At 39.7% G+C, this 26,681-nt stretch overlaps 1 protein-coding gene across 10 annotated transcripts in view; it reads right to left on the reverse strand.

The window, feature by feature from the left end:
* Positions 1-467: 467 nt before the first annotated feature.
* KCNC2 (potassium voltage-gated channel subfamily C member 2) overlaps positions 468-26,681 on the reverse strand; it is a 107,147-nt gene continuing 80,933 nt past the window's right edge. Inside the window, exons 3-7 of one of the 10 annotated variants that reach the window (XM_086749450.1) lie at positions 10,069-10,999; positions 9,611-9,742; positions 7,512-7,679; positions 2,640-2,734; positions 1,451-1,584 (exon numbers count right to left, since the gene is read on the reverse strand). In XM_086749450.1, the coding sequence (XP_086605576.1) occupies positions 2,673-2,734; positions 7,512-7,679; positions 9,611-9,742; positions 10,069-10,999 (1,293 nt within the window). In that variant the 3' untranslated portion in view covers positions 1,451-1,584; positions 2,640-2,672. Of the gene's footprint in view, positions 2,215-2,639; positions 2,735-3,014; positions 3,591-7,491; positions 7,680-9,610; positions 9,743-10,068; positions 11,000-26,681 lie in introns of those variants that run through there. The other 9 variants (XM_086749446.1, XM_086749478.1, XM_086749436.1 and 6 more) reach the window with 9 other exon arrangements.

Below are 26,681 nucleotides of genomic sequence, written 5' to 3' on the forward strand. Positions count from 1 at the left end.
AAACTTGAACAGCTCTTTGTCCTGTTTTCTGGAACCTTTCTTACATTCAAGCACCTATTCCAAAATACCATGGTAACAGCCTCTCAGATCACATGTACAGCTGTACCAGCTCCCTCACCCCTCAGAAATTCTGCTCATGTATTTGGAACTTTCAGTGGTTGCCCCAAATACAGGATTGGATTAGGAATTTTAATCAACCACTTATCACCTCCTTTTTAGGTTAACTTCACACCAGGATGCAATAAAACTACCTTGAGTCTGATAATATCTGTCTCAATTACAACTTTCGCACGAGGCATGGGGTCATTAACGAGAAGGAAGATTTTAAATTGTTTTAGAAGCCAGCTCATGCTAATCTTTGAATTAGCTCCTCATGTACCCCAGGAAACTGGTTTGAGAAGTGAGATGGCCAGTGGCAGGCAGGGGACCGATACAGCTAAAGAAAGCGCATGAGCCACTTCAGAAGATATATTCCAAGTTCCTCCCCAGGTCTTTTGCCTTTTATTCTCCAATTCAGGTATTACATTTCCACTGGTTTCCACCAGGATTGTGCATGCACCTTGACATGTTCACAGAAGTTCCACGATACAGAGTTTCACAACTGGGACAGGTCCCTACAATCGGGACACCAGGGTGACAAAACAGTTCTGGAGAATTTCCCACTGAATAGGATGGAGAGAACATAATTACCACATCGTAGCACTACAATGCCTCATAAACATAGAATAGACTAGATCCATCTACCACAAAAATCACAGAAAGTAACTGATCAAAGAATATCTCTTTTATGTAAAATATACATTTGTAGGATATAATTTTAATACAACTTTTATACTTATTGATGTTGAGTTTGCAACACTGAAAAAAAAAAAAACAAAATAGTCTTGCTGCCAGAATTTTATTTCTCATAATACTTATAGTTTGAGGTAACAATGAAAGACTGTGTGCTGTGAACAAAGTCAGTGATGTCTGTCTGCAGTCACATTTCAGTTATCAAAGTGAAAAGTAAACTTTAGACTTGGCATGTACTCTAGAATTCATACAAATATAGGTCATGGCAAACTGAGAAAGCAAGGACTTATGCAAACCTACTCTGTTCATATTTGTGACCTTTGCAAAATATACTATTATTATGATAGAAGTCAAGACAGATGTAGTTTACATCACTATCATTATTAAGTGTGTGTCTTTGAATGATCCACAGCACAACTTACTGCAGGAACCAGGAAGAATACACACAGGGGTGTGGGTCTTTGCATGGAGCCTTAGCAATGATGACTTGAATTCAGCTTTCCTTGATATAGATAAAAACTGATATTCCATGCACATACGTTTTATTTACAGCTGACTCATCAACAGTGACTAGTCACCCCTTCCCCTGGCAGCAGTAATTACAAGCAGTCTTTAATCTTCTTTAACAAGCTCTACTTCCCATGTAAAGTCTCAGTGACCTCCTCAAGGCGTGAGTTGTTTATCAGGGCCCATTCAGCAGCAGCAGTCTCTTTCCAGTACAGTCCTTGGTATGGCTAAATTCCATTGTCCCTTTTTCAGCAGTCAAAAATCCATGATAAATTCTGTACAACACTGTAGTTAATATAACAGCAGCACCAGATATTATATTAATTCCTTTGCTAAAAGCTGTTTGCAATTATCTCTCTATTGACAATATTTTACCAAAACTAAATCAATGTACATCTCTAAATATCAGAAATTTATATTTTGATAAATACATTATTGTACAAGAATACTGACATGCAGATCATGCTATTGGGCTAGGCTATGTACAGAAGAACATGTTACATGGTCAACAATAAGTTATATTTCTTTTCCTAACAAAAAATAAAACATGACAATCAAGGATTATTCAAAAATATCAAGGATCTCTTAAGATTTGGGTTGTTATAGTCTTCCCCATGTAGTTCTAAAACTCTACATTTTAGTGCAATTTTTCCTCACCAGCCCAGAACATGAATTCTGCTATTGCATTTGTCCTGTTGCATAAACAGAAGTTAATATTGAATGAAAAAGCCACTAGAAGAGATAAACTTTCAAAATTGTAATGAATGCCGGTTGCTAGGAGGAAGATTGATGCAATAGGCAACCAGTCAGTACTGTAAAGCCGATACTAAATCCCACTTGAAAAATCTTCAGAGTGCTCACACGAGTTAGTCTAGACGATACTAACTTGCACTTGAAAAATATATATATTTGTATCTATACACATAAGTATAGTCCATACGAAAAAAAAAAAAAAGAGAAAAGGAGAAAAATGTCCTTAGTTAACCTTAAAAGAGGGGGGGCATTTTAACAGTATCTCTGTGCTTTATGGAGACAGATGGAGAATACAGTAGACAGGTTGCAAAACAGACAGACAAACAACATACAGGACAAAGCACTTCAAAAAACATTGACTGAAGAAATTTTTGAAGCTCGTGAGCCAGAGGTATAAGGCTGGTCAAAAACCCAACTTGAGAACTGCTACCCTTTTACAGTGGTACAAAAAAAAAGCCCCCAGTAATCTTCTTGATTTTACTTGGTACTCAGCCTCTGAAAATGCTGAAGAACCCTGGAGCAGAGAAATGACTACAGTACCAAGCAGCACTTGCTAGCTTAAAATTGCAAGTCTGGATGGCGTTTACCTTTCTTGCATGTTTTGTGCCTTCCCCAAGCCATTAAGAAAGAGATCTGGCTTCTGCTTGCGTGTAACCAGTAATGACAACCTCTTTGCAGTTATCTGTGTGCAAACAACCGGAGACATTCAGAACTCTGATACAGCAATCCAGTCCCAAAGCAAGTTAATCACAAAGTAAAGCCATTTATAAACAAGTAGAGATCATTAAAAAAAAAACAAAGGAAAAGGTTAAACAAAGAAAAACAATCCCACATGCAGACCAGTTTATCAGTGCTTTCATTTCAGCAGGATGATACAATGCGAGAACAAACATCCAGAGCCCTCTGTGGTTTCCACGACCGGCAACACTGCTTGTCAGGTGATGGAGACAGGATGGTCCATGCAAATGAGCAGACCCAAGTCACATTGTGTGCAACCAAGACACGATTCCAGACATCTTCAGAATGGATTAGAGTCACAAGAAATGGAGGTTCAATGGAGTGACTGACAATTAGTTGGAAGCACACTATTTTAAGTAAATCTCCCTGAAAATATGCTTATTTATTGAATATACTGGCCAATGGCATCCACTACCTGCCCTTTTATTGCCACAGGAAAGTAGGACAATATGGTAGATCAAAGGAGAAGCGCTACCTTAGGTAATCTTTAGAAGCCAAGATAAAAATCTTCAGCTACCCAAGTGGCATTTCTTACTACTGACAGTTACATCATGCACGAGTTACACCGTATTTGTGGAGCCTATAGTTAATGCTACATTTATTTCCCATACGTGGTAAACAGTATTTTAATTAATACTATGTAGCCGATTGATGCCATCTGGTTTACAAGATGGAAGGGATGGGAGACCGAGAGCGCCTTAGAGGACAAGGTGAGCTGTAGGGTGATGTTACTGGAGACAGTCGCAGAGCATTGCCTGTCAAGCCAGCTATGTTGTTTAAGCTTCGAGATTTTTCGTAGCCTTGTATGAGAAAATGCACAGACATCAGTTGAATTCAGCCAAAAAAAATAGACAAAGACAAACAATACAATGTAATGTAATCCAAGGAGCTATCTGGGACTCAGAGGGAATCTGCCTGCAAAAGAACCCAATGCTGAAACACATTACTACCAAAATAGATTAATAAATAAAATTATTTACAAAAGAACGTAGCTATTCTTTCCCAGAAAATTAAACAGACCGTCACACAAGAGGTCTGACCTGCTCTTCCACATCCCATCTTGCACTCAGTGCCCCTCTGTTGGCTTTAGCAGGGTTGGACGGAGTGCAAGATAAAGGATCCCAATGGGGTGACTGGGTCAGCTATCTGGCTAGGCATAATCAAAAACCCATTAAGACAGACTATAAAAACTGTTAGAATTATATGATCTCTGCTAAACCAAATTTCTAATAAAGAGTGATTTTTCTTTAAAAATAAATAAAATGAAAACCAGATAAAATTGCATACAGTAGCTGTAAATCACTTCTGCAGCAGATTGAATGATACTACGGGAAAGAAGCTCCATCTTCAGAAATATTAACCCTAAGACTTTGTGTCTAACATTAAAGTATAACAAGATAGCAGAGTCTGACATATTTGTAAATGCCTTTGGATTGGCAAATTTAAAACACCATATTTGTCCTTATTCTTCAGCTGACTCAAATGAAATAAACGGTATTAATTCACATAAGCAAATACTAAATAATTAATCATTAAACGAGGCAACCACACAATGCTTCACAATTTGGAGGGAACATTGCACTTGCAGACATTTCTGTTCAAATCCACTGTGAGCTCTAGCTACCTACTTTTTGCTACATAGAGATTGTTCTCGCAGTGTAGAGGCTATGATGTAAAACATTGGAAAAGCATTGCTATTCACTGCCTCACTATCTTCATACTCAAGTATTTTCAATAGCACCTGAATAATCCTGCTTATAAAGAAAAGGATCAGCCAATCGGTCTGGAGAGAGGTATCAAAAAGGAAATACAATGAAGATGAAGCTGGACAGGACCTTGCTCCTCAAGCGCACAGATACGTGCTTCACTGCAAGCATGAGAAGTACCATTGATTTCAATGGCACTGCCTAGTCCCTTGAAGACAAGTATGCACATAAGCATTCATCAGGTTAAGAAATTCAGGTAAAAATTGCTTAGAGTGAAATACCGAGACTTTTCCACAGAAACTATAAATGTCAATGACAATACAGCTAAACATGACACTGGAAGTCATCAGACATTTTTTTTCTTATTGAAACTGTTAGTGGCTCAAACTCCAGACCTCCAGGTAACAGTCAGTTGTTAGCATCTTCAGGAAAAATCATCTTAGGTTCTCCCGTAACAACAACTAACACATTTCTTACCAACTGAGAATTGCACACTGTAAAACTATACTTAAAGCAAATGTACAACCTCATGTCTGCTACAACTTTGTACAATGTTATCTCCAGATTGCAAAGGCAGCCTAGACTGTGATGCTTCACAGACTTCTGATACATTTCAAAAACAGCCTCCAGTTTCTGAGGTTCTGTCAGTATTTACACAGATTAGAAAGAATCATATTTGAAAGGGGAATAGAAGGGAAATACAATGCTAGTGTATATATTTAACCTTCCCTGTAAACATAAAGCTTACAAAAAAAAAAATCAAAAGTTTCAGGTAGCCTTTTTTTTAAAAAACAGAAACTAGGAAACTATTTTTTAAAAATATTTTTCCTGCTTCTTTTCTAATGATAAAAGCAAAGAACTGATAGAGGAAGATGGTAAAGATGATAAAGAAAACAGGAACACCTGGAAAATGAAAACCAGATATACAAGATGAACAGACATAGAAACATGATCCAAAATCAGTACTTTCCAGGTATTTTAGTGGGGTTTGGATCAGCTCTGAATCAGTGTCATCTTAGAGACAGAGATATGGTGTTAATGTAAAAAAGCTCAGAATAAATGATCATTGAACACAACCAAGAACCAACCCAGGAACTAACCAAACAAGAAGGATACACCAAAAGAAAGAAAGGGAAAAAATAAAATGAAAAAGTAGTAGACTTGATGTGTGAATTAAATTCCAGTATTCAAAACCATCTAGATGCTACTTGAAGATGTTTTCTGCTTATGAGCTAACTTCCCTACTCTTTGTAAAATAAACTTGAAAGTCAGTGGCTAACACATTTCAGCCTAGACTAAGGTTATCATCAGAGCCAGTCAAAGAGAAATGGTCAGTTCTGAACTCAAGTCTCATTTTTCTAGTAAAAATTACGGAATAATTTTCTCTTGAGTCTAGATTTTTAAATGAAAATGTTCATGTGGTCCCAGTATAAATCATGTTTTATTGTTATGTCTTTAGTAGCTGATGGGTTAACTTATGTTATTATTTCTGATCCATTCTAATTACAGTTACTGCCAAGTGAACAGCACTCAAATGTTTACACTAACATTCCTAAAAGTCAAGAACCTTATCTTGCAAGATGCTGTGGCAATATGCCTTGTTCAGGTGTTCCTGACTTCCTCAAAGACGGGACTCTTACCATTAGAGATCTTTTACATAATCCTAGTTGTTGAGAAGACAGTGCAAGACATATGCTCAGTGGAAAGCATGCTAAATCTGTGCAAAAACCTGTTTGCAATCAAGTCACATTTAATCTAAACATTATATATAGGAATATGTAAAATGCAGGAGCATAGAGACAATCATACTCTTTACAACTACCATACACATTGAACTCTGGTTGCATATCTCCCTTCACAGATTTAACTTACAGAGTTTATGCTTTTGAAACGTAAAAAGAGCGTTTGCAGAATAACCCAAGACAATTCTTTTAGGATCTATGGCTGGCTGGGACAGCTACGTTTGCTGTACAGAAAGTAAGTAAAAAAGAAAAAAGAGGGGTGGAGAGAGCAGAAAAATCTCAGCCAAAAATGTCTGTCCAGTGTCACGTGGCTACTGCAGATGAACTCTGAGGTGAACAACTGCACATCAGCACTCAGGAACGTGAAACCTATTGGAATGATAGAATTTGCCAAGAAACCAAATCAATTCTGATCTAAGGAAATGGTAAGACTATCACTGGCATTGCTCACCTCACCTCACCTATGCCCTGAGGTTAAGGTTTGCAGCCACAGCCAGCAGTGGCCTGATGAGGTAGCCACACCATCAGTCACATGGGTGGTACATACAACGACAGAAAGTTTTGAAACTTTGCCTGGGGAACCCAATCCTACTAAAGAGTGAGTAATCAGACTTGAAGAGGCTGCATAACCACAAAGGCATTTTTAGCACCTTGCAAGATCAAACACTGTTTACTGTAATTGAATTTTGGTTGGGGTAGACAGACACATTTTAGCATCGGTGGTGTATTACAAAAAGGAAACACTCTGTAGCATTATAAACTCAAACCTTTCTTTGAAAGAAATCCAAATAGCATCTCATATGATAGGCTTTGTTGTGTTCAGAACAAAAATGCTGCTTACTTCTGACATTTTAACCTTAATTCAACTTAAGAATTTAAGTGTAATTCGTTCAGCTATAATTTATACTAAGTTATTAAGTGTAGACTAAAGTTATTTAATAATTACTTTGTCTTTTAGAATGACAAATGGTATTGAATGATGAGTGGTTGAATGAGCAAGGTCTGAATTGCAGGCTTTTCCATTGAAGATAACAGACAAATGAAGACACAAGTGAAATGAGGGTCCAACATCAAGCACATTTTGTGAAGGCTAAAGGAGATGAGTGTTTCTAGGAGGAAAGCAGGAAAAGAATGACTGGGAATAAAGAAAAAAGGTACATTGTGAGTACAGTCTTTCCTCTAAAAGCATTGTGCACATCATTTTACTCTAAGATTGCTTGTCACAAGCACATTGCTGAGTAACCTTTTATGATCTAATGAAAGAAGTCCATACCTTTCCTGATCCCTCCATCAGTAGCACACGTGTAATCCCCTGTTGTCAGTAGGAAACATGTTCCCCCTCTTCTGTTTTTGTCTCTTGTACTAGAGCGTCTGATGGGAGGGAGCCTTTCACCAGGTGAGAGTGGCTGCTCACTTCCTGCACTGTCTTCACCTGATAACACTGGTTAAAGCACCATGCCCATTTACAGACAATAATGAATGAGGAAATGAGACATCACAAAGAGCTTATGCTGAATGCTGGATATTCCCATCACTCAAAAAATAGTCATAAGGTAAATCATTAGAAGAAAACAAAATTGCAATTCACCATTAATCAGTACAAAATGGCAAAAATTATATTTGTTATTCAAGAACAAATGATCTTTTGACTCTCCTGTTCTTCTTAGCTATACTAAACTACCATGAAATAAGAAATAATCAAATCAAAGCTCAGTTAGTTACCTATTATGGACTGTAACTTCTCAGAGTACAGTCAGCCTTGGATATTTCAAACAAGTATTTAATGCTTTGGCTATGCTTTTTGCTATACAAAAGGTCATGTTAGTCATTTTTGCTTAGAATATGTTGTTTAGCATATTTTAAAGACAACCCCGGCCCCAGAAGGGCTAACTTTTCAACATTTGGCACTAAAACCTGTTTAATAACACACTTAGCTTTCATTTCTATACTTAGCACACTTGCACTGCTTGCCATCATAGGCACCCAACATTAAATGCTATCTTTGGTCTCGGTAGATCATTTTGTCAAACAGTAAAACTCTTACCTCTCCTGATTTGGAACTCCCAAAGGACTCTGTTTTAAAATTATCTACTATTTCAGATTCAGGCCACACTTCTAAGAAAAAAAATCTCTGCCCAGTACAGCACATAACAGGTAATGGCATGTTATTGACTTCAGCTTTACCTTTGCATTTAAACCTAAGCGTGTTTTTTCTGAACTGGCAATGCAAAGGGCTATATTCAGCCTTGAAGTTTTGCACAGAATTCCTAGTGACTCTAATAACGTTCTCTACCAGAAATAAAGCTACAGTGCATGATGTGAGCGGTGGCACTACTGAAGAGAAAGTTAACACTTTAAAATGGCTCCTTTTTGCATCTCTGCTTTCTGAAGGATTGCAAGACCTTGTAAATAAAGCTGCAGACGCAGAGAAGTGTCTCCTTGCTCTGATCACACTGAGCCTCCTCCATTCCAGAACACCTTTAGTAGGTCCTGATGGCATGAAAAAACTGTTATCGTTAACACTTTAAAGATGTTGTCTGGAAGTGGGTATCAGTCAAAGCACTGTAAAACTAACTATATTCCACCCTCACTGTGAGTCCTTTCAAGGGTTTCCATCCTCTTAAATATATTTAGGATGTTCAAAAAGCTGCGTTAACTTTGTCTCTGAACACTCACTCAGAGACTGAAACTCAGCTTCTTTGAATATAAATGCTATTCAGCAACAGAGCAACAGACCAAAGATGGATACTGTTCAGAGACCAATTTTCCAGACTTTTCTTTTAAAAAATAAATTTCAGTTACTGAACGACACCAGTCATGGGTGGCTTTGCTCTTATTATTCTTTAGCAGCTTTCCTACAAGAGTTAAATGATGGGTATGTGAGCTTTGTAATCAGATTGTACTTGGCTCAAGAATAAATACATTAATGAAAGAAAAAAAAAATCCTTGCTGCTAAAAAAAGTTTTAATTATACTGAGAGAGAAAATTTACTCTTTAATTTAAAGAGACATGGAATATGGAGCAGTGGCTTGGAGGGGCAGAGGCTGTCATTTGATATGTATTTTCACAGCGATTAGCACAGAATACTCCTTATTCATATTTGGAACTCTAACAAATAAGGTAATATAAATCATAAAAATCAACACTAATAACAATGATGTTGCTAGGGGCTGTCACTTTCATGTTTCTTGACAAGCTTTACATCAGCTATGCTATTATCATTCAATTAATATTAAATATCATGCAATGTCTCATCTAACACAGACAAAGGAGGTTCTTCTAGCCAGGGACGCAGAATGCCAAATGCAAAGAAAGCTAGAAAGATAATTTCTTCCTATTTCCTTTGAGTGCTGGGCTTTTGATGTAAAGCACCTGCTCCTTTTAAATGACTGCTTCTTTGTAGGATCTTGCTTAACAGGCCACGATGTGGCACAGGCAAAGCCGACACAAGAGACAGACACTGAGGCAAAACACCATGGAGTCCAACAGGGTGGGACACGGTGGCTGCTCAAATAGTCACAGTCATGCAGAAAAACAACAAACATCCATATGACGCAACAAACAACAGGCAAAAGAAAAGGTTGATATCATCAGCAGGAAAGCATTCTCAACAGAGCAAGCAAAACTGTATAGACCAGCTACATAGAGGTTTGGGAACATGGCTATACCTATTTTGTCCTCTATGAGACTGACACACGCAAACACTGGAGGGGAGAAGGGCGGGAGCTATGTCTTCTCCTGGCAGAAAGACTGGCTGCTTTCTGATCCTTACCAAGCATACTGGTCTATAAAGTGTTTTCAGAGGACATGCATTTCCAGTGGGGTCCTACCTGATGATCTGTTGTGCTCCATCAGCTGGTTGTCCTTGCCCAGGCAGATGTCACCCTGGGTGCTATTGCAGGCCATGTTCAAGTCTGTCTTGCAGAAGGTGGGCGAGCTGGCTTGAGGAGCAGGAGGGATGTGCTTCTTCCGCTTCCTCGGCAGTTTCTGCTTTGCCATGGCCAAGGAATAGTACATCCCAAAATTGTTAACTATCACAGGCACGGGCATGGCTATGGTGAGCACCCCCGCCAGCGCACACAGGGCTCCCACTAGCATGCCTGACCAAGTCCGTGGATACATATCCCCATATCCCAGGGTGGTCATAGTGACTACAGCCCACCAGAAGCCGATAGGGATATTTTTGAACTGTGTGTGCTCACTTGCTGACGGGTCATTAGGCTGGGCTCCCACCCGCTCCGCATAGTAGATCATGGTGGCAAATATCAAAACACCAAGTGCCAGGAATATTATCAGCAGCAAAAATTCATTGGTGCTGGCTCGCAGAGTGTGACCCAGCACCCTGAGGCCCACAAAGTGCCGGGTGAGCTTGAAGATTCGCAGGATCCTCACGAACCTTACCACCCTGAGGAAACCAAGCACGTCCTTAGCAGCTTTGGAGGAGAGCCCGCTCAGGCCCACTTCTAGGTAAAAGGGCAGGATGGCCACAAAGTCAATGATATTCAAGAGGTTTTTGATGAATTCAAGTTTGTTGGGGGAAAAAATAACACGTACTAAAAATTCAAATGTAAACCATACCACACAGACTCCTTCCACGTACGTCAGGGCAGGATCTGTCTCAATTTCATACTGTAGCACAGCTTCTGTCCCGTTGATGACCTGCTCAGTTTTGTTTATAATAGTATTGAAAGCCTCATGCGTTTCCAGGCAAAAGGTTGTGATTGAAACTAGGATGAAGAATAAAGATGCAAAGGCGATGAACTGGAACAAAAAGAGGGAAAAGAGAAATCAGGACCACACAGCTCTTCACATTAATAATAACAATGTCAGTGATCATTATAAATCTGTTACTGATTTGTCACCAAATGATTCACAAATTCATGTGAGTAAAACTTTGCACATAGGCCAGAGGAGAGCAGGAGACAGCGCTCACATGTGGGTCTGGGGGCAGGAAAAGTCTTGGTGATGGACACGATGACAGGCTACAGCTCATTCAGAAAGTGGCAACAAATTCTGTAATCTATGCTAAATCATCCGAATTCCATTCAGTTGTCAAGGTACCTTAAAAACAGCTCCCATACACACCAGCTACAGCAAGATTTAAGGCTGCCCACCTCTCACACAGTGGAAAAAGGGGCTGACCCTAATGGTCTTGAGATTATGGTTCAGGAATTCACATCTGGCCTGAAGGGCACCTCAGAGGGTCCTAGGAACAGATCCAAACACCGAGTTTCCTTTGGATTTTCAGTGATTCACTAAACACAGGATATTTACTAATATAAAATGCCTTCCATGTAACAGGAAGAGTTGGTTGCACAGCCTGTTAAGTTTGCAGCCATCCATCACTGAGACTCTCAGGCAGGACTAAGTGTAAACTTAGCAAAACCTCTCCACTGCAGTGGCAGAGCTTTGCCGGTGTGTTAAGATCAACAATCCTGCTAGCAAAGTTATGTAACTAGGACAATCTGAAAAAACAGGGAAATATAAACTCAGTTCCAGTAGAGGCACATGAACAGATAAAATAGAGTTAAATAACCTGGAGACAACCTTCACAGAGGATTGTTGACTTAAAAAAGCATTTACTGTCTGATCTTTAACTCAGTCATCACTGTCAAGCACTGAAGAAAAGAAAATGTCCAGGCTCTCATAAAAATTAACACTGAGCTAAACAGCTGGAGGAGGAGATACTTTCTTATATCCAGTAAAACACATCAAATAAAAGGGTGTTTTGAGGGTAGCTGATCCTTTGCTACAGTGGTTAACCTATTTTAAGTGACAATACATTATCAGCATGTTAGACCTCCAATAGCAATGGTATGGTACATGAATAGATGATGTGTTTAAATCCCAAGCCAGGATTTATAACATGTTATCGAAGTGTTTGTTATTCTGGATTTTCAGCTTAATAAACATTTTATAGCCAGTATTATCCTAGAAAAAACTCTCTGAAGGCATGAAGATTTTTGAAGGTGTTAGGGGCCCAAAGAGACAAAAAGATGCCATAAACAGGTTTTCAGAAAATATCTAGTGCTTATGTGCTTTCTCATACATCTAGCAGCTTCAAATTTTACCATTGCATAATATCAAGAAAGAAACACATCTCTGGCAGCAAATGACTAACTCTTTTGTCTTTGAATTTTTGTAATTTTAAACTGTTACTTCTTAGTAAAACAAAAATGTATTATAGGGATCTCAGAGCTTGATGCAGGCTCTTCATCCTTTTTAATATTATTTATTTTAGTAAATAAACAACACATTTTATGTTTCCCTTAATACTACTTACAAATCACTCAGGGTATCACTCTTTCAATCCGTTAATTCCCAACTTGAAACTGAGTACCTTAAAGAAGGCCAAAAAGTAGAGGAAAAAAAAATCATATTCTCTACTTCCACCCTGCCGGAAAGGACAGCTTACAGTTCAGGTTCCAGTGGTATAGTCAAGAGAAACTGTGGCAGCAGGATACTGGTATACTACTACACCAAAATCTTGAATCTCATTGAAAAAAAATCTAGTTACACAGCAGACGGAATAGCAGCCATAAGCAAAGATGCCTCTGTTATGTCACTTTAATCCAGGCTGCAACATTGCAGCAAAACTGATTTTGTGTACTTTGGGTCTCAATCACTGAGTTTAGTATTAGTGCCCAGATTTAGCACTGTGTGCCACGGGAGTTCATTTGGGCTGGTACCATACTGAATGGTTGCATTCTTCTAACACAGAACATGAGTTAGACAACAAAATGCTGTCTCTGCAACCAGTAGAGACAATTGCTTTTATTCTAAGAAACAAGTTTAAATTTGCAATGCAGGCCTGGCAAATTTATTCTATTCAGACTCACAAGATATATCTAGCTATCTATCAAAAAACCCCCATATATCTACCTATATCAGAGATTTACAGCTTGTTTATGGCTTCCTTTCCTCAATCAATGAAACAAAATTATTACACTAAGCCCCTCAATTACAAACGCTCTGTATCTGTTATCATTCAGAAAGGACCGACTCAGGGACTGAACTGAACACTTATCATCCAGTCCAAACTTCTAGTCACAAGCTAAGCAAACAATCTTACACTGTCTGGCTGATTTTCACCAAACAGGCTTTTCTGCCTTTGCCTTAACTACAAAATTGCTGCACATTCATAGCTCATTTATTCCTGGCACCTGACACAAAAAAAAAAAAAGAGCCTCAATCTTGTGTGAGACAACTAGAGTCAGCAAATACAACCAGTTTTCTACAACTGAAGTAAATTAATCTCAGTAGATCCTGCAAAACCTCTCCATAACATAGACAGAGAATTTATCAGACTTTAGGACACCGGTGGGTTAAGAATGACCCTTGGGAGGCTCCTAGAGCATCTTTCTACACAGTGAAGGAGGGAAAAAGCAAACAAATCTCTGGAGACTGAGGATCACTGAAGTTAAGTCAGCACTGTAGTTTGCAATCTGAGTGGGAACTTTTAATAAATAAAATATCGGGCAACCTCTTTAACAACACCTTATGATTCAGACAACTATGAACATTTTTTGTCTGAAAAAAACCCAGAAAATTACATTCAACCTAGCCAAACTAAAATTTACCAACTACTCAGACATAATAAAGATTGACTGTGCATTCAATAGTGCACTGAATCTAATAGTATAAACCTCTTTTCTGGGCTATATTTCAGAAAGAGAGTCCATTCTGGTTCAGATCTTTTCTAAAAAAAATTCAAATACCAAGAGATTAACTACACGTAGAACTGCATGACAAGCTATTTATTACTGTTTTGCTCAACATTGACACTGTGAAAGGCCACAGTGCACTTGGCACTCGGCACTTGGCAAAGCAGATAGAAATTTTTAACTGTGCACCTACATTCAACATCGCTTTATTATCACTAAAGGAAAAAGATATGCAGTCATTTTCAAAATCTGCTGAGTATCCTACTCTGTTATCCTAAAGGCAATCATCTTTCAGAGGTTAGAACAAACAAAGGCAAGAACAAACTACTAATCCGGTAACAGATTTTTTGATAATCCCTCCATTTCCATTCACAGCAATGTAAAACAATGAGATTTACACATTTCACCATGCACACAATAGTACATACATCACTGATTTTGAGCAAAGACCTCATTCCTTTTATCTCTCATTGAGTTTTATTTTAAACTGTAAACTCCTTGGATCAGGACATTCTGGACAGAGCAGAGCTTGCACAGCATCTAGCATAATGAAACCTCATACACAAGAAGACCTACAACATTATTGCCATAGTCAGAGGGTTCAGAGGACAGGCAAGGAGAAAATGCAATGGCCAATAGAAGAAGGAACATCTTATCAGTCAAAGAAAAATGCTTAGGGATGAACTTTACATTAACAAATATATTTCCTTAGTATTATATTACATAACAGTAGGCAATGTGTTGAAAGACTCTAGTATGTTTTTCACAGTTGTAATGACAGAAATGAAGTCACTTTATGCTCACTTTATGCTTTCCTTCTGTTTCATCCTAATTCCATCTTCTCTCATTTTGAAGGTAATGAGCCTCTAAAATATATCAGTTTTTGTTCATGTGGGCAAGCACCACATCTCAGACAAATTCGGTACAGATCCAAATTCCCAGATTCTCTGGTGGATGAGCCCAACCAAGTTCTGTTCCTCAGTCCTGCTAACGTCCACAATAACTGGAGTACCACACATAACTTTTTTTTTTTAAGAAGTACACAAATCTAAAAGGAGTTAGCCTGATCATCATTTAGAAAGGTCACAGCAAGAGATAATTTTTTGTGTGAACCATTTGCAACCTTTCACTGTGAGAAGTTCTGAAAACTCAGTTTTTGACTAGTTGCAAGACAAATTCAGTCTTGGTATACAGCAAAACAGATTAATCAACTCCCTTTTTCAAACCAAAGATTGTGGCCCAAGTAGACGGCTTGGAACTCTTTGGAAAAAAACATTGAAGAAAAAATTTTAAATAAGCTCCAAATAATCAAGATCCTTTCCTCATTTCTTAAAAGTTTTTTTTTAAATAGTTGTCTCTTGTTTGTTTCAATGGATGAGACAAAATTATCTTTCTTCATCTAGGTTTTCTTTTTTGTGAGGAATAACACTTTTCTAAGGGAAAGAATGGTTGTACAGACACTTCAGGGCCACCAAACTAACCTTTTTCAAAACTGAAATTAGTACAAACTGAATTAATAAAAAGTTTAGTCCATTTTTGCCAGAAGAGAGCACTTAAAAATTACAAAAATGTTCAGTATGTAATATACAGCATGTTGAACGTTCCTCATTAAGTAGTCAAAGCTCTCAGTAGGCTGCTGATTCCCTCTGCTCACATGTGAAGGCAATGTCCACCCAAATTTGTTCATGTGTGTCGGCATCACATTTCAGACAATGTCGGTACAGATTCCAGCTCCCAACTCCTCTAGTTGATGGGATCACCAGCCAAGCTCTGCTGCTGAGTCCTACTAATGTTCACGGTAAGTAAGTCGATTAATCATCTACAACGTGATTTTTAATGAAGTACATAAATCTAAAGTGAGTGTCAGATTCCTGCACACAATTTTTTGGAAGTAGAAAACTTTTATTCCTATTTTGAATTCAGTGTCCCATGGGGAACTGAGTTGCTCAGAATTTAAAGCAATTTCAGAAATGACAACCAGTTCTAGGACTGCAAATTGAGCAGTCTGTAGATTATCAGTACTTCCATGCGCCCAATGTCATATTTACCGTGCACACAGCTCCTAAAGTACCTTGAAGAAATTAAGGTCACTTTAAAAATTGTGGCTGCAAATGACCTGACAATAGTCTTGTAGGCCATGTCTGGATTTCACACTAGGAAAAGGTACCTGGTCAGAGGATGCTGTGGCTCACATATAACCCACTTGCCCAAGTTTCCTTTCAAAAGCAAACCCAGATATGGGACTGATGGCACAATTTGTCATTGGCCTGTGATAGAGCCAGGCCTGACTTCAGTCATTCTAAGGGTTATCTGCTTAGATACAGCCCAAATAAAATGGCAACAGAAGTAGAAGTCGATCCTCACACTCAGGTTATTCATATTCATAAAATCAGACTCATACTACTCCACACTGAAGATATACTTTGTCTATCCATCCCATATCCTTAAAACAGGCTATTTCTATACATTATTTTGTATTCCAAGATGAAGATCATAGTCAGTGAAGAGGTTAATGCACAGTTAATTGCTGACAATCACAGTCACCCTTACTTCTTGTTTCACAGTTAAGTTTTGAATAAAATCTCTCACAATATTTCAGTATTTTCCCAGAAAGAGCTGCATACAACTTGTTGTGGGGCTGGATCTCAACACTTCCTCCTTCAGTTCCCCTCACTGTGTAACGTGTATTTTCTTATGTGAGTATTCAATAGCAGCTTTTAAGGTTCGGTTAGTTCATTTGAGTTTCATTTCAGGACTCAGAAGGCTTGCCCTTGACACACTTGACTACAGAAAAAGGAAACTACTGAATATTTAATAAGCCCTTGGAAATACAACATTTAATATTCTCCAGTGCAGGTACAGAACTGCCTTTAAAGAAAAAAGATTACAATGTTACTTTAAATCAATATATTCACAGGCACATTATGAGACTTGATACATGCATGTTGCTGGAATTTAAAACAATTTTAAAAAAACAATAATTCTCCCCACCACACTTAGTAGACTAAAAATACAACTTTAAGGAGACTGTCACAGAAAAGAGATTGTGTTTTGTTTCTTAAATAAATCAGCTTTGATGGCTTCCTCACTATTAAAACCAGAATTCTGCTTTCATGACAAAAGATAAAAGTTTACTGAATGGCTTAACTTCTCCTGACCAAAACGAGAGTAGAGGAGTTTCCACAGGCAGGAGCCCTTTGCCTTCCCACCAGATCATTTGTGCTAAGTGGAACCCTCAAAACAGAGTCACTTTTCTGTTGGATAACAAAATACTTTACTTCAAAGGAAAGCAGTATTTATTATTAATATAATGCTCATTTTGAAAAATCAAAAATAAATTCCCATACTTTGGAGATTTAAAAATTATTTACAGTGTTGTCTGTTCACATCTGTTAGTTTAAGCTTCATCCTTTCATAGCTCAGAATATGACAAATTATTTGAAAAAAATAACTGATTTGATTTCTCCCTCCTACTAATCCTCTGACCACAAGAAGTAAGCTAATCTATGCATTAAACACATCCAATCTCATTGATTGCAAAATTTAGTCACATATATTCATTACAAAACTGTGGTTTGCAATTTTTCTTCACATGTACTCTAAGGCTCATTGATCAATGCTATTTCTTAGAATAAGGCAGTTATAAGTGGTTATACCAAAATTAAATATTTCCATCATAAACATTATAATCTAATATTGACTTTTTTTTTTTTTCTCTCAAGGTTCAGGAAAGAAAAGTCCCTGTTCCTGTAAATCTTCCATATATTTGTCCCGTAATATTCTCCACAAACCTTCCTTATTCTTCCAGGAATTCAAAGCCCCAGTTACTTTGTGGAATCCCCCTGGTTCCGTAGGAGTGAGACCCAGTCAAAGAGGGAACAAAGCCAATCTCAAGTACTGTTTCAAATCACTCACAACTAAATTGAAATGCTGACTTTTTAATCCAGCTTTATAGCTGCTTAGTCATATAAAACCAAAGTCCTATAAAAATTCCAATAAATTTGAGGGATTTGGGCATTCAATGAAAATATGACTTGACTATGAATGTTACTCAAGCAGAAAAAGAAACTGCATTTGTAAAGTACACATCATGCTTCACTCTAATGAGTAGCAACTAACATTGGAATGAAATCACAGAATTAGGTACCACTTCCAGCTCTAAAGAGAATTGTCTCTGAGTTTAGATTTGACAGAATGTCCTCATCTCTGATTTTAACACGATAGATTTTTTTTTCCCTCTGTTTAATTTCATCTGGCTATCAGGAGACTGCTAAAATCATAATGTGATTTCAGAATGAGCTCTTGTGATGACCTTGTGATGTGGGTTGAAATTTAAACATTAACATTCATTTTACACAAACCCAAGTATCTCATCAAACAGATCATCAGTGTCTTTATGAGTCTAGTTCTTAAAGTTGCTATTCTTCCTCAGCTATAAGCTCCCATTGGAAAATTATAATTTAAAAAAAAAAAAGGAAAAGTCACATATCATAGAATCATAGAATGGTTAGGGTTGGAAGGGACCTTCAAAGGTCATCTAGTACAACCCCCCTGCAAGGAGCAGGGACATCCCTGACTAGGTCAGGTTGCTCAGAGCCTCATCCAGCCTGGCCTTGAACGTTTCCAGAGATGGAGCCTCCACCACCTTTCTGGGCAACCTGTTCCAGTGTTCTATAACTCGCATCGTAAAAATTTTTTTCCTAATTTCTAATCTAAATCTACCCCCCTCTATTTTAAAACCATTACCTCTCGTCCTATTGCAACAGGCCCTACTAAACAGCCTTTCCCCATCTTTCTTGTAGGCCCCCTTGAGGTACTGGAAGACCGCTATCAGGTCTCCCTGGAGCCTCCTCTTCTGCAGGCTGAACAGCCCCAACTCTCTCAGCCTGTCCTCATAAGAGAGGTGCTCCAGCCCTTTTATCATCTTCGTGGCCCTCCTCTGGACCTTCTCCAACTGGTCCATGTCCTTCTTGTGTTGGGGGCTCCAGAACTGGACACAGTACTCCAGGTGGGGTCTCACCAGGGCAGAGCAGAGGGGGAGAATCACCTCCCTCGACCTGCTGGCCACGCTTCTCTTGATGCAGCCCAGGATGCGGTTGGCCTTCTGGGCCGCAAGGGCGCATTGCCTGCTCATGTTAAGCTTCTCATCCACCAGCACTCCCAAGTCCTTCTCCTCAGAGCTGCTCTCAATCCATTCCCCGCCCAGCCTGTATTTGTGCCTGGGATTGCCCTGACCCAGGTGCAGGACCTTGCACTTGGCCTGGTTGAACTTCATGAGGTTGGCACGGGCCCACCTCTCCAGCCTGTCAAGGTCCCTCTGGATGGCATCCCTCCCTTCCAGCGTGTCGACGGCACCACACAACTTGGTGTCGTCAGCAAACTTGCACTCTATCCCACTGTCCATGTCGCCGACAAAGATGTTGAACAGGGCCGGGCCCAGCACGGACCCCTGAGGGGCCCCCCTCGTGACTGGTCTCCACATGGACATTGAGCCGTTGACCACCACTCTCTGAGTGCGGCCATCCAGCCAACTCCTTATCCACCGAGTGGTCTGTCCATCAAACCCATGTCTCTCTAGTTTAGAGAGAAGGATGTCGTGCGGGACAGTGTCAAAAGCTTTGCACAAGTCCAGGTAGATAATGTCAGTTGCTCGTCCCTTGTCCACCGATGCCATCACCCCGTCATAGAAGGCCACCAAATTGGTCAGGCACGATCTGCCCTTGGTGAAGCCATGTTGGCTGTCACCAACCACCTCCTTGCTCTCCATGTGCCTTAGCATGGTTTCCAGGAGAATCTGCTCCATGACCTTGCCAGGCACAGAGGTGAGGCTGACCGGCCTGTAGTTACCTGGGTCTTCCTTAGTCCCCTTTTTAAAAATTGGGGTTATGTTCCCCCTCTTCCAGTCATCGGGGACCTCACCAGACCGCCACGACTTCTCAAATACGATAGCCAGTGGCTTGGCAACTTCATCCGCCAGTTCCCTCAGGACCCGAGGATGGATCTCATCAGGACCCATGGACTTGTACACCTTCAGGTTCCTTAGATGATCCCGAACCTGCTCTTCGAGTACAATGGGCAGTTCTTCATTCTCACAGTCCCTGCTTGCACCTTCTACAGCTTGGGCGGTGGGACAGGAACTCTTGTCGGTGAAGACTGAGGCAAAAAAGTCATTGAGAACCTCAGCCTTTTCCATGTCCTGGGTAACCAGGACACCAGTTCCCTTCTGGAGGGGGCCTACATTTACCCTGGACTTTCTTTTGTCCCCTACGTACCTATAAAAGCTCTTCCTGTTACATTTTATATCCCTGGCCAGATTCAGTTCTGTCAGGGCTTTGGCCTTCCTTACCTTATCCCTGGCCACTCGCGCAGCCTCTTTGTAGTCCTCCCAGGCTACCTGTCCCCACTTCCACCCTCTATAGGCTTCCTTTTTCACTTTCAGTTGGTCCAGGAGCTCCTTGCTCATCCACGCCGGCCTCCTGGCCTTTTTGCCCGACTTGTTTTTCATCGGGATGCACCTCTGCTGAGCTTGGAGGAGGTGCTCCTTGAATATGGACCAACTTTCCTGGGCCCCTCTTCCCTCCAGGGCCGCCTCCCATGGCACTTGGCCCATCAGGTCCCTGAAGAGGCCGAAGTCCACCTTCCTGAAGTCTAGGGCAGAGAGCTTGCCGTGTATTTTCCTTGCTGCCCCGTGGATCTTGAACTCCACCATGTCATGGTCGCTGCAGCCAAGGCTGTCCTTTAGTTTCATATCCCCGACCAGCCCCTCCCTGTTGGTGAGCACAAGGTCGAGCATGGCACCCCTCCTTGTCGGCTCCTCTATCGCCTGCAGGAGGAAGTTGTCATCCACGCATTCCAGGAACCTCCTGGACTGCCTGTGCCCTGCCGTGTTGTCTCTCCAACAGATGTCAGGGTGGTTGAAGTCCCCCATGAGGACCAGGGCCTGTGACCGTGAGGCTGCTCCTATCTGGCTATAGAGCACTTCGTCCGCTTATGTTTTTATGGTGCAATGCATTTTCAATACATTGCATCTGGGTATACTGAGTAAGTAACCAAAAACCATCAGTAGCTACTAACCAAACTACTGGCATTTAAAATACATACTCAAGGCAAATGTACTATCAGTTTGCTTCACCACTCATAAATCATAGTATCTCACATTATCACTTTCCAAAGATTAAGGAATGGATGCAGACACAGCATTTTAAATAGATCTTCAAGGGAAAAACAAAAACATGATACATGAAGTATCAGGCACTAAGACCAACTTGATGTCTCTAAAAATCTGTAACTCGCACTCCTTCTGGGGGATTGTCAGCATTAAACTTTTTTTTAAATGTCTACATAAAGATTTAACAGCCCAACCTTAACATCCTAATTGGGAAACTCTAGCCATTAGAATTTCTTAACCGACATCAAGCCACAGTTTGCAGAGTTCTTGCCAATATATTTGTTTTCATCCTCTGAAAGAGAAGTCTACACTTTTCAAATCCCCAGTGCAGTTCTCATTTGTACTCTTTCCTGCTAATGTTATTTGGCATTCAATTTAATGGGTCACATTCTGCTGCTACAATTCTATGCATAGTTATACTTGAATGAAAAAATCTATATATCAATACACTTTTATTGATACTCTTTAAGAACACCCTATAAGTAATACGCTATGAATAGATTTATAGTGTGGGAGTATTTACAGATTTACAGCTCAGACTGGCTACCATCTGTATGTAGTAGTGGGAACACAAATGTTCTCTTGCTTGCTCATTCTTTTCCCATTTGTTATAGTTTTACAAAGCAGTTGTCTTTCATTACCAGCTAGAGCACAAATAAAAAGGTTACGAATGCCTCTTTTCATATTAAGAAATCCAGGTCCACAATTAAGTCACTCGAACTCAGCTGTCAGGTAAATCAGCAGTCTGACACCCGTTTGACCCAAATACATAACTGACTCAACAAATCTTAGGTACATCTACATTTTAAAGCAGATCATAAAGAAAACCAGAGTTACAAATGATGCTGTATTTTAATTGCATTTAAGTGACAAGTATTTTCCCGAAGGATTCAAAACTGATTTACAAATCTACCGTAATATAGACACATTTTCTGCCACTCAGCATGGAAAACTTTGTCTCTGCTGAGCAACTGGAAAGATGTGACAATGGGTTTCAGTGGCAGGGCCACACTTCATGCAGTGGGAGTACCCAGGATGGGACAGATCTGCTGTCCAGCACATTTCCTTGTACTCCATCTTGTTGCCTTACATCCAAGAAAATTACTAAAAATGACCAGTGCTGTTTCTCACTAGGCAAATCAAAATCATCTGACTTTGTTGTCCTACCGAGCAGCTGAGTCAAACATGTCATACCAACACACAACATCTATCCCACTGACTGTTTTTTCCTCCTGAAGACTCAGCACAACTACTTGAAAAGCAATTAAGCTGCTTCCATAGGCTTCCTTTTCCCATCCACTTGAATTTATCAAGCTTGTTTCACTTGTGATCCTTCTGAGCTGTGACTACTGCAGCAATGTTTTAGGTTTTACAGCCAGCTGTGTCAATTTTTTTTAACTGGACTCAGCATTTACATTCTAGCAATCTTTTTTTTTAAAAAAAAAGGCATCAGCAAGGCTCACCTTGATCTTGCTTTATTGAAAAGGTCTGCATTGTTACGTGGCCCGAGAAGCAAACCACTGCCACTCATAAATCTATGCACTCAAACAGGAAAAACATTTCTAGCAGCTGCAAAAATGCAATGGATGTTCTCCCTGGAGTCAAGGGAAAGGTGAGAAAAAGAGGAATTCTCAGTCCATATTCTGAGTTTGACATCAGACATTCAAAGCTTCTTATTACTAAAAGAACGTCTTCCAAAAAGAAGCTAAAATTCTCTGAAGGGCTGAAGAAGGCAGGTTTTGAAGGCCTCATTTCAGCCAACCCCAAATTTACATGCTGAGTCAAATTAGCCTCTCTGTATGCTTTGTTTCCCTTCCCCAGACTACCCGCTGTTCTCACCATTACAGCAGAGATTAGGCTCTGGGACCTGGCAACTTGAAATACTACTCAGGCAGTATCTTTCTTTCTGCACTTGATTTATCGTGACAAGGGTTCATTTGACTCCATGGGTCAAAACTGGAAAAAAAACCTTCAGTATAATACTATCTATTATTAATAGACTTTCACACACATGCAGTCAAATGGAGAAAAGAGAAAAATTTTTAAGAAGATAAATTCATGAAAATTCTATTATAATGTAGTTTGTCTAGTATATAAATCTCACATCCATTAAAATTACAGAAACATTTTCAGCCTTATCATCTCTGTCTCACTTAAGCACTCAGGCTTATTTATGTCTTCTCTTCCTCTCACTCAAAACAAGTCTGATGGCCTAATTTAAAATTACACTTGAGCAAATTTAGAAAATTTTAAGATTTTGAGGCTTGACATCCATTAAGATTTGTAACAGAGCCCACCTTAGCTTTCACCGGAGAAGTCTTATAACCACACCATATAACCTTTTTTTTTGCCATCTCAAATCCAATCAAACCATACTGGAATTATTTACAGGTTTTCCAGGCATGTATCTTTCCTGTACTACATAATAAAAATTCTACTGCAACTGCTGGAATAGAAATTATGAAACTACTTCTTAAAAATTAAAGGGATGGAGCTATTTCCAAGATACTCAAAAGGGTATGCAGAACCTTCAGACAGCTGGTTACCAAGTTTCCCTTGACTGGAAGCTCTTTCTTCCTTATAGTAATTAAGCAGCATTGGTTTAATTTTTCATACCTACACCACAGTAATACAATACACTTGATATTAACTGGTACCCTTGTTTCATGATTGCAAATTAGTTAGGAGAAACCAAAAACATAATGAATAGACTACCTAGACTATGGCATTGCGTAAATCTTAGTTGCTTGGTAGGTAGTCTCAATGATGAGCTTCCAACGCAGCACATTTTGTGGAGTAATCTAAATTTAATAACAGCAAATTATGAACCCAGAAACTTCACCCTATGGCTTCTTATGGGAACCATCAGTTGCAATCCAGCAGACAAAACTCCTCTGCATTAGCAGGATAGCCAACAACAGGAGTAGTTTAACCGACTCATGGTAGAGCACACAGTGGAGGGACTTCGCAGTCTCAAGCTCCCTGGTTCTGATATGAAAAGCCTCTAGGGTGTACAGATTTTTTTCCCCATATGTCCATAGCTTGTTCCTTACTGCATTTCAGATGCCAGTGTGCCCCTGCCCTGGTATTCTCTCTTCCCTGTTCTTCACTCTTGCTCTCGACCCTTGCTCTACTCCTCAAAGTTTACAATTGGATCCCAGACTTTCCTCCTTTTTTCTTCTGAGCAACTTGTTCTTACCTTATTTGTATATCCATGTCCTGTGTCTCCAGTCACTTCTTATTTTCATATGCAGCTCCTTCTCCAGAGCTGATGAGCCTCTCCTCTTCCAGGGTCCTCCTTCAGACGTAGCCTTCATTTCACAAGCTACCCTGGCTCTCTGTCCCATGCTGTTTGCTCAGCCAACCCTGCTTTCCTCCCAGTCTCAATCTCTGTATCTTTCTACCTCCCTCCAGATTTCTGGAGGATCTTCAAGTCCTTCTTCTCTGACATAAATTACAACCACCTTCCTGTTTCCCATCTCCAAAAGCAACTTCATCTTCCTTCTGCTCCAGCACTGAAAACACCCCATGGCCTTCTGGTCCAGTCACTCTCAGGTATCTTTTCTGCTTCCACTCACAACCTTATCAGGATTTTTATGCCAGTATACTCCCCCTATGCAGTTTCTGTGACTTTTATATTTGAATCTGAAGGGCACACGTGCCTGCAAACTCATCTGCTTTTGCCAACCGAATTATTGGTCTAATTAAAGATATTATTTCTTCCTCCAAACCTAGCCTCACTTTGAGGCTGAAGGCTTCCTCCTCCACATCAGCTAGATGCCAGGAAAGCAGAAGGGAGCACAGGATAAATGCTGACCTTAATTAAACAAATCAACCTTCTAATAAAAACAAAACAGTCCCTCTTCAGAGGAAGATTTATGCCTTTCTATAGTCAAAACACTGGGTAATCTATAAAATAAAAACAGTATCTCAGCTTTAACCTTTTCCTAGGCCAGACAAGACAATGTCCTTGGAATTCCTCCATGATCTCACAGGAGCCTCTGAAAAGTCTTTTAAGATTTTTAAATACTCTTTGAGATACCTGAGTTGAACTGTGCGCCCTCACGCTCTGGTGATGCACTTGGAGAAGACTCTGAGGTCAGAAGGGCTTTTTTATGAGAGGAGGAAGGGTAAGGCTGTTAAGGCTCCTGTGCATGATATATGTGAGCATGTTTCAAGCTCACAACACAATCACATGGATCAAAGCTAAATTTAGAGACAGCGAATTATTCATTGCAACAGTAGTCAGCTAGGCTTATCCGGACTCTCAGGAACTGAGCACATCACCCCAGACATCACTAGTTCATACATACACATTGTTTTTTCAGATCTATCTTTTGGCTCCATGGTAGAAAAAAAAATAAATGCATTGGTCAACCAGTTGCCCAGAATCTCATTGAAGGTTTTCCCAAAGATAGGTAAACAACTATATGCAGCTTACTTGCAGTTTTTAATAAATTAAAATTCCATTTACTCCTATCTCCAGAGATGCAGAAGTGACAGTTCAATTGAAAGGGAATTACATTCAGAAAGGGAACATAAGAAAGAGAAAAGCTACCAGTACAACAGTTATTAGCATACTCAGACAACTGTGACGTTCAGATTTCATTCCTGCCCTGTTCAAAGCAGACACTTGAACTGAGATGAAAGATAGTTCAAGTCCCTTCTCTAGATCCTGGGAGAAGCATGTTTAAGCATATGAAAAAGATTACACAAGTTTATGAGAGGGATTATATGACACTGTGCCTGTGATAACAGCGAATTGGTCTCAAAGACCCAAGAGGCTCCTCCAGCCCTCTGTCCTCACGAATATTTCCAAATCCAATTTACACATTTATTTAATACTTAGATTATGTTCTAAGCTATTGCCATTGCAAGCATTAGCACTGAAGCCGCATACAGCACCATTTCAAATGCATTGCTATTATTTAACAGCATCTGCATTGCCTTATTTAGCTTAAACATTCTCTTAGAGCTTTATCACCAGTTTGCCCTAGGGGCTGACACTAATCCTTATACTCCGGGCTGGACTAATTAGCACAATGACAAATACCAGCGATATTGTGCACACACCATCATCCTGCTGAAGATTTCTTTTTCAAAGAACTTGTTATTGATAAGAGGGAGCTTGCTAGCAGCAAAGGGGAAGGAACCACATGGGACTTGCCTTGTGACCTCAGGAGAACTGAGGAATGAATTGCTGTGTCAAACCCGTCAATTCACCACATCACATATTTCTTCAGAACCAGGTGCTGAGATGGACAAGAGCATCCAACCCAATCCGGCAGACTTCAGAAGCAGCCTTCCCAACTTGCTGGAGAAAGCTACTGTCTGTCTGCTGCGCTTTTGCTTTTTATGACAACTCTTGTCTCTTTCAAAGATATAACAGTTATTCAGAAAATAAGTATCTTTATCCTTTTCCTTGTGATTCTAACCTCATTTATTTATTTTTAACTTACAATAGCTTACTTTTAAAAAATCAATAGTAGAATATACACAGTGGACCCATTCCAGGATCTTTTTTATTAAATTCTGCACACAAAGGGACATGGGAAGTAATATAAACTTAGTATAAATATTTGGATGGCTAAAATTCAATGGCAGTAAAGCA

The sequence above is a fragment of the Chlamydotis macqueenii genome, chromosome 1, assembly GCF_036417535.1.
Source record: "Chlamydotis macqueenii isolate bChlMac1 chromosome 1, bChlMac1.mat, whole genome shotgun sequence".
Classification (NCBI taxonomy): domain Eukaryota; kingdom Metazoa; phylum Chordata; class Aves; order Otidiformes; family Otididae; genus Chlamydotis; species Chlamydotis macqueenii.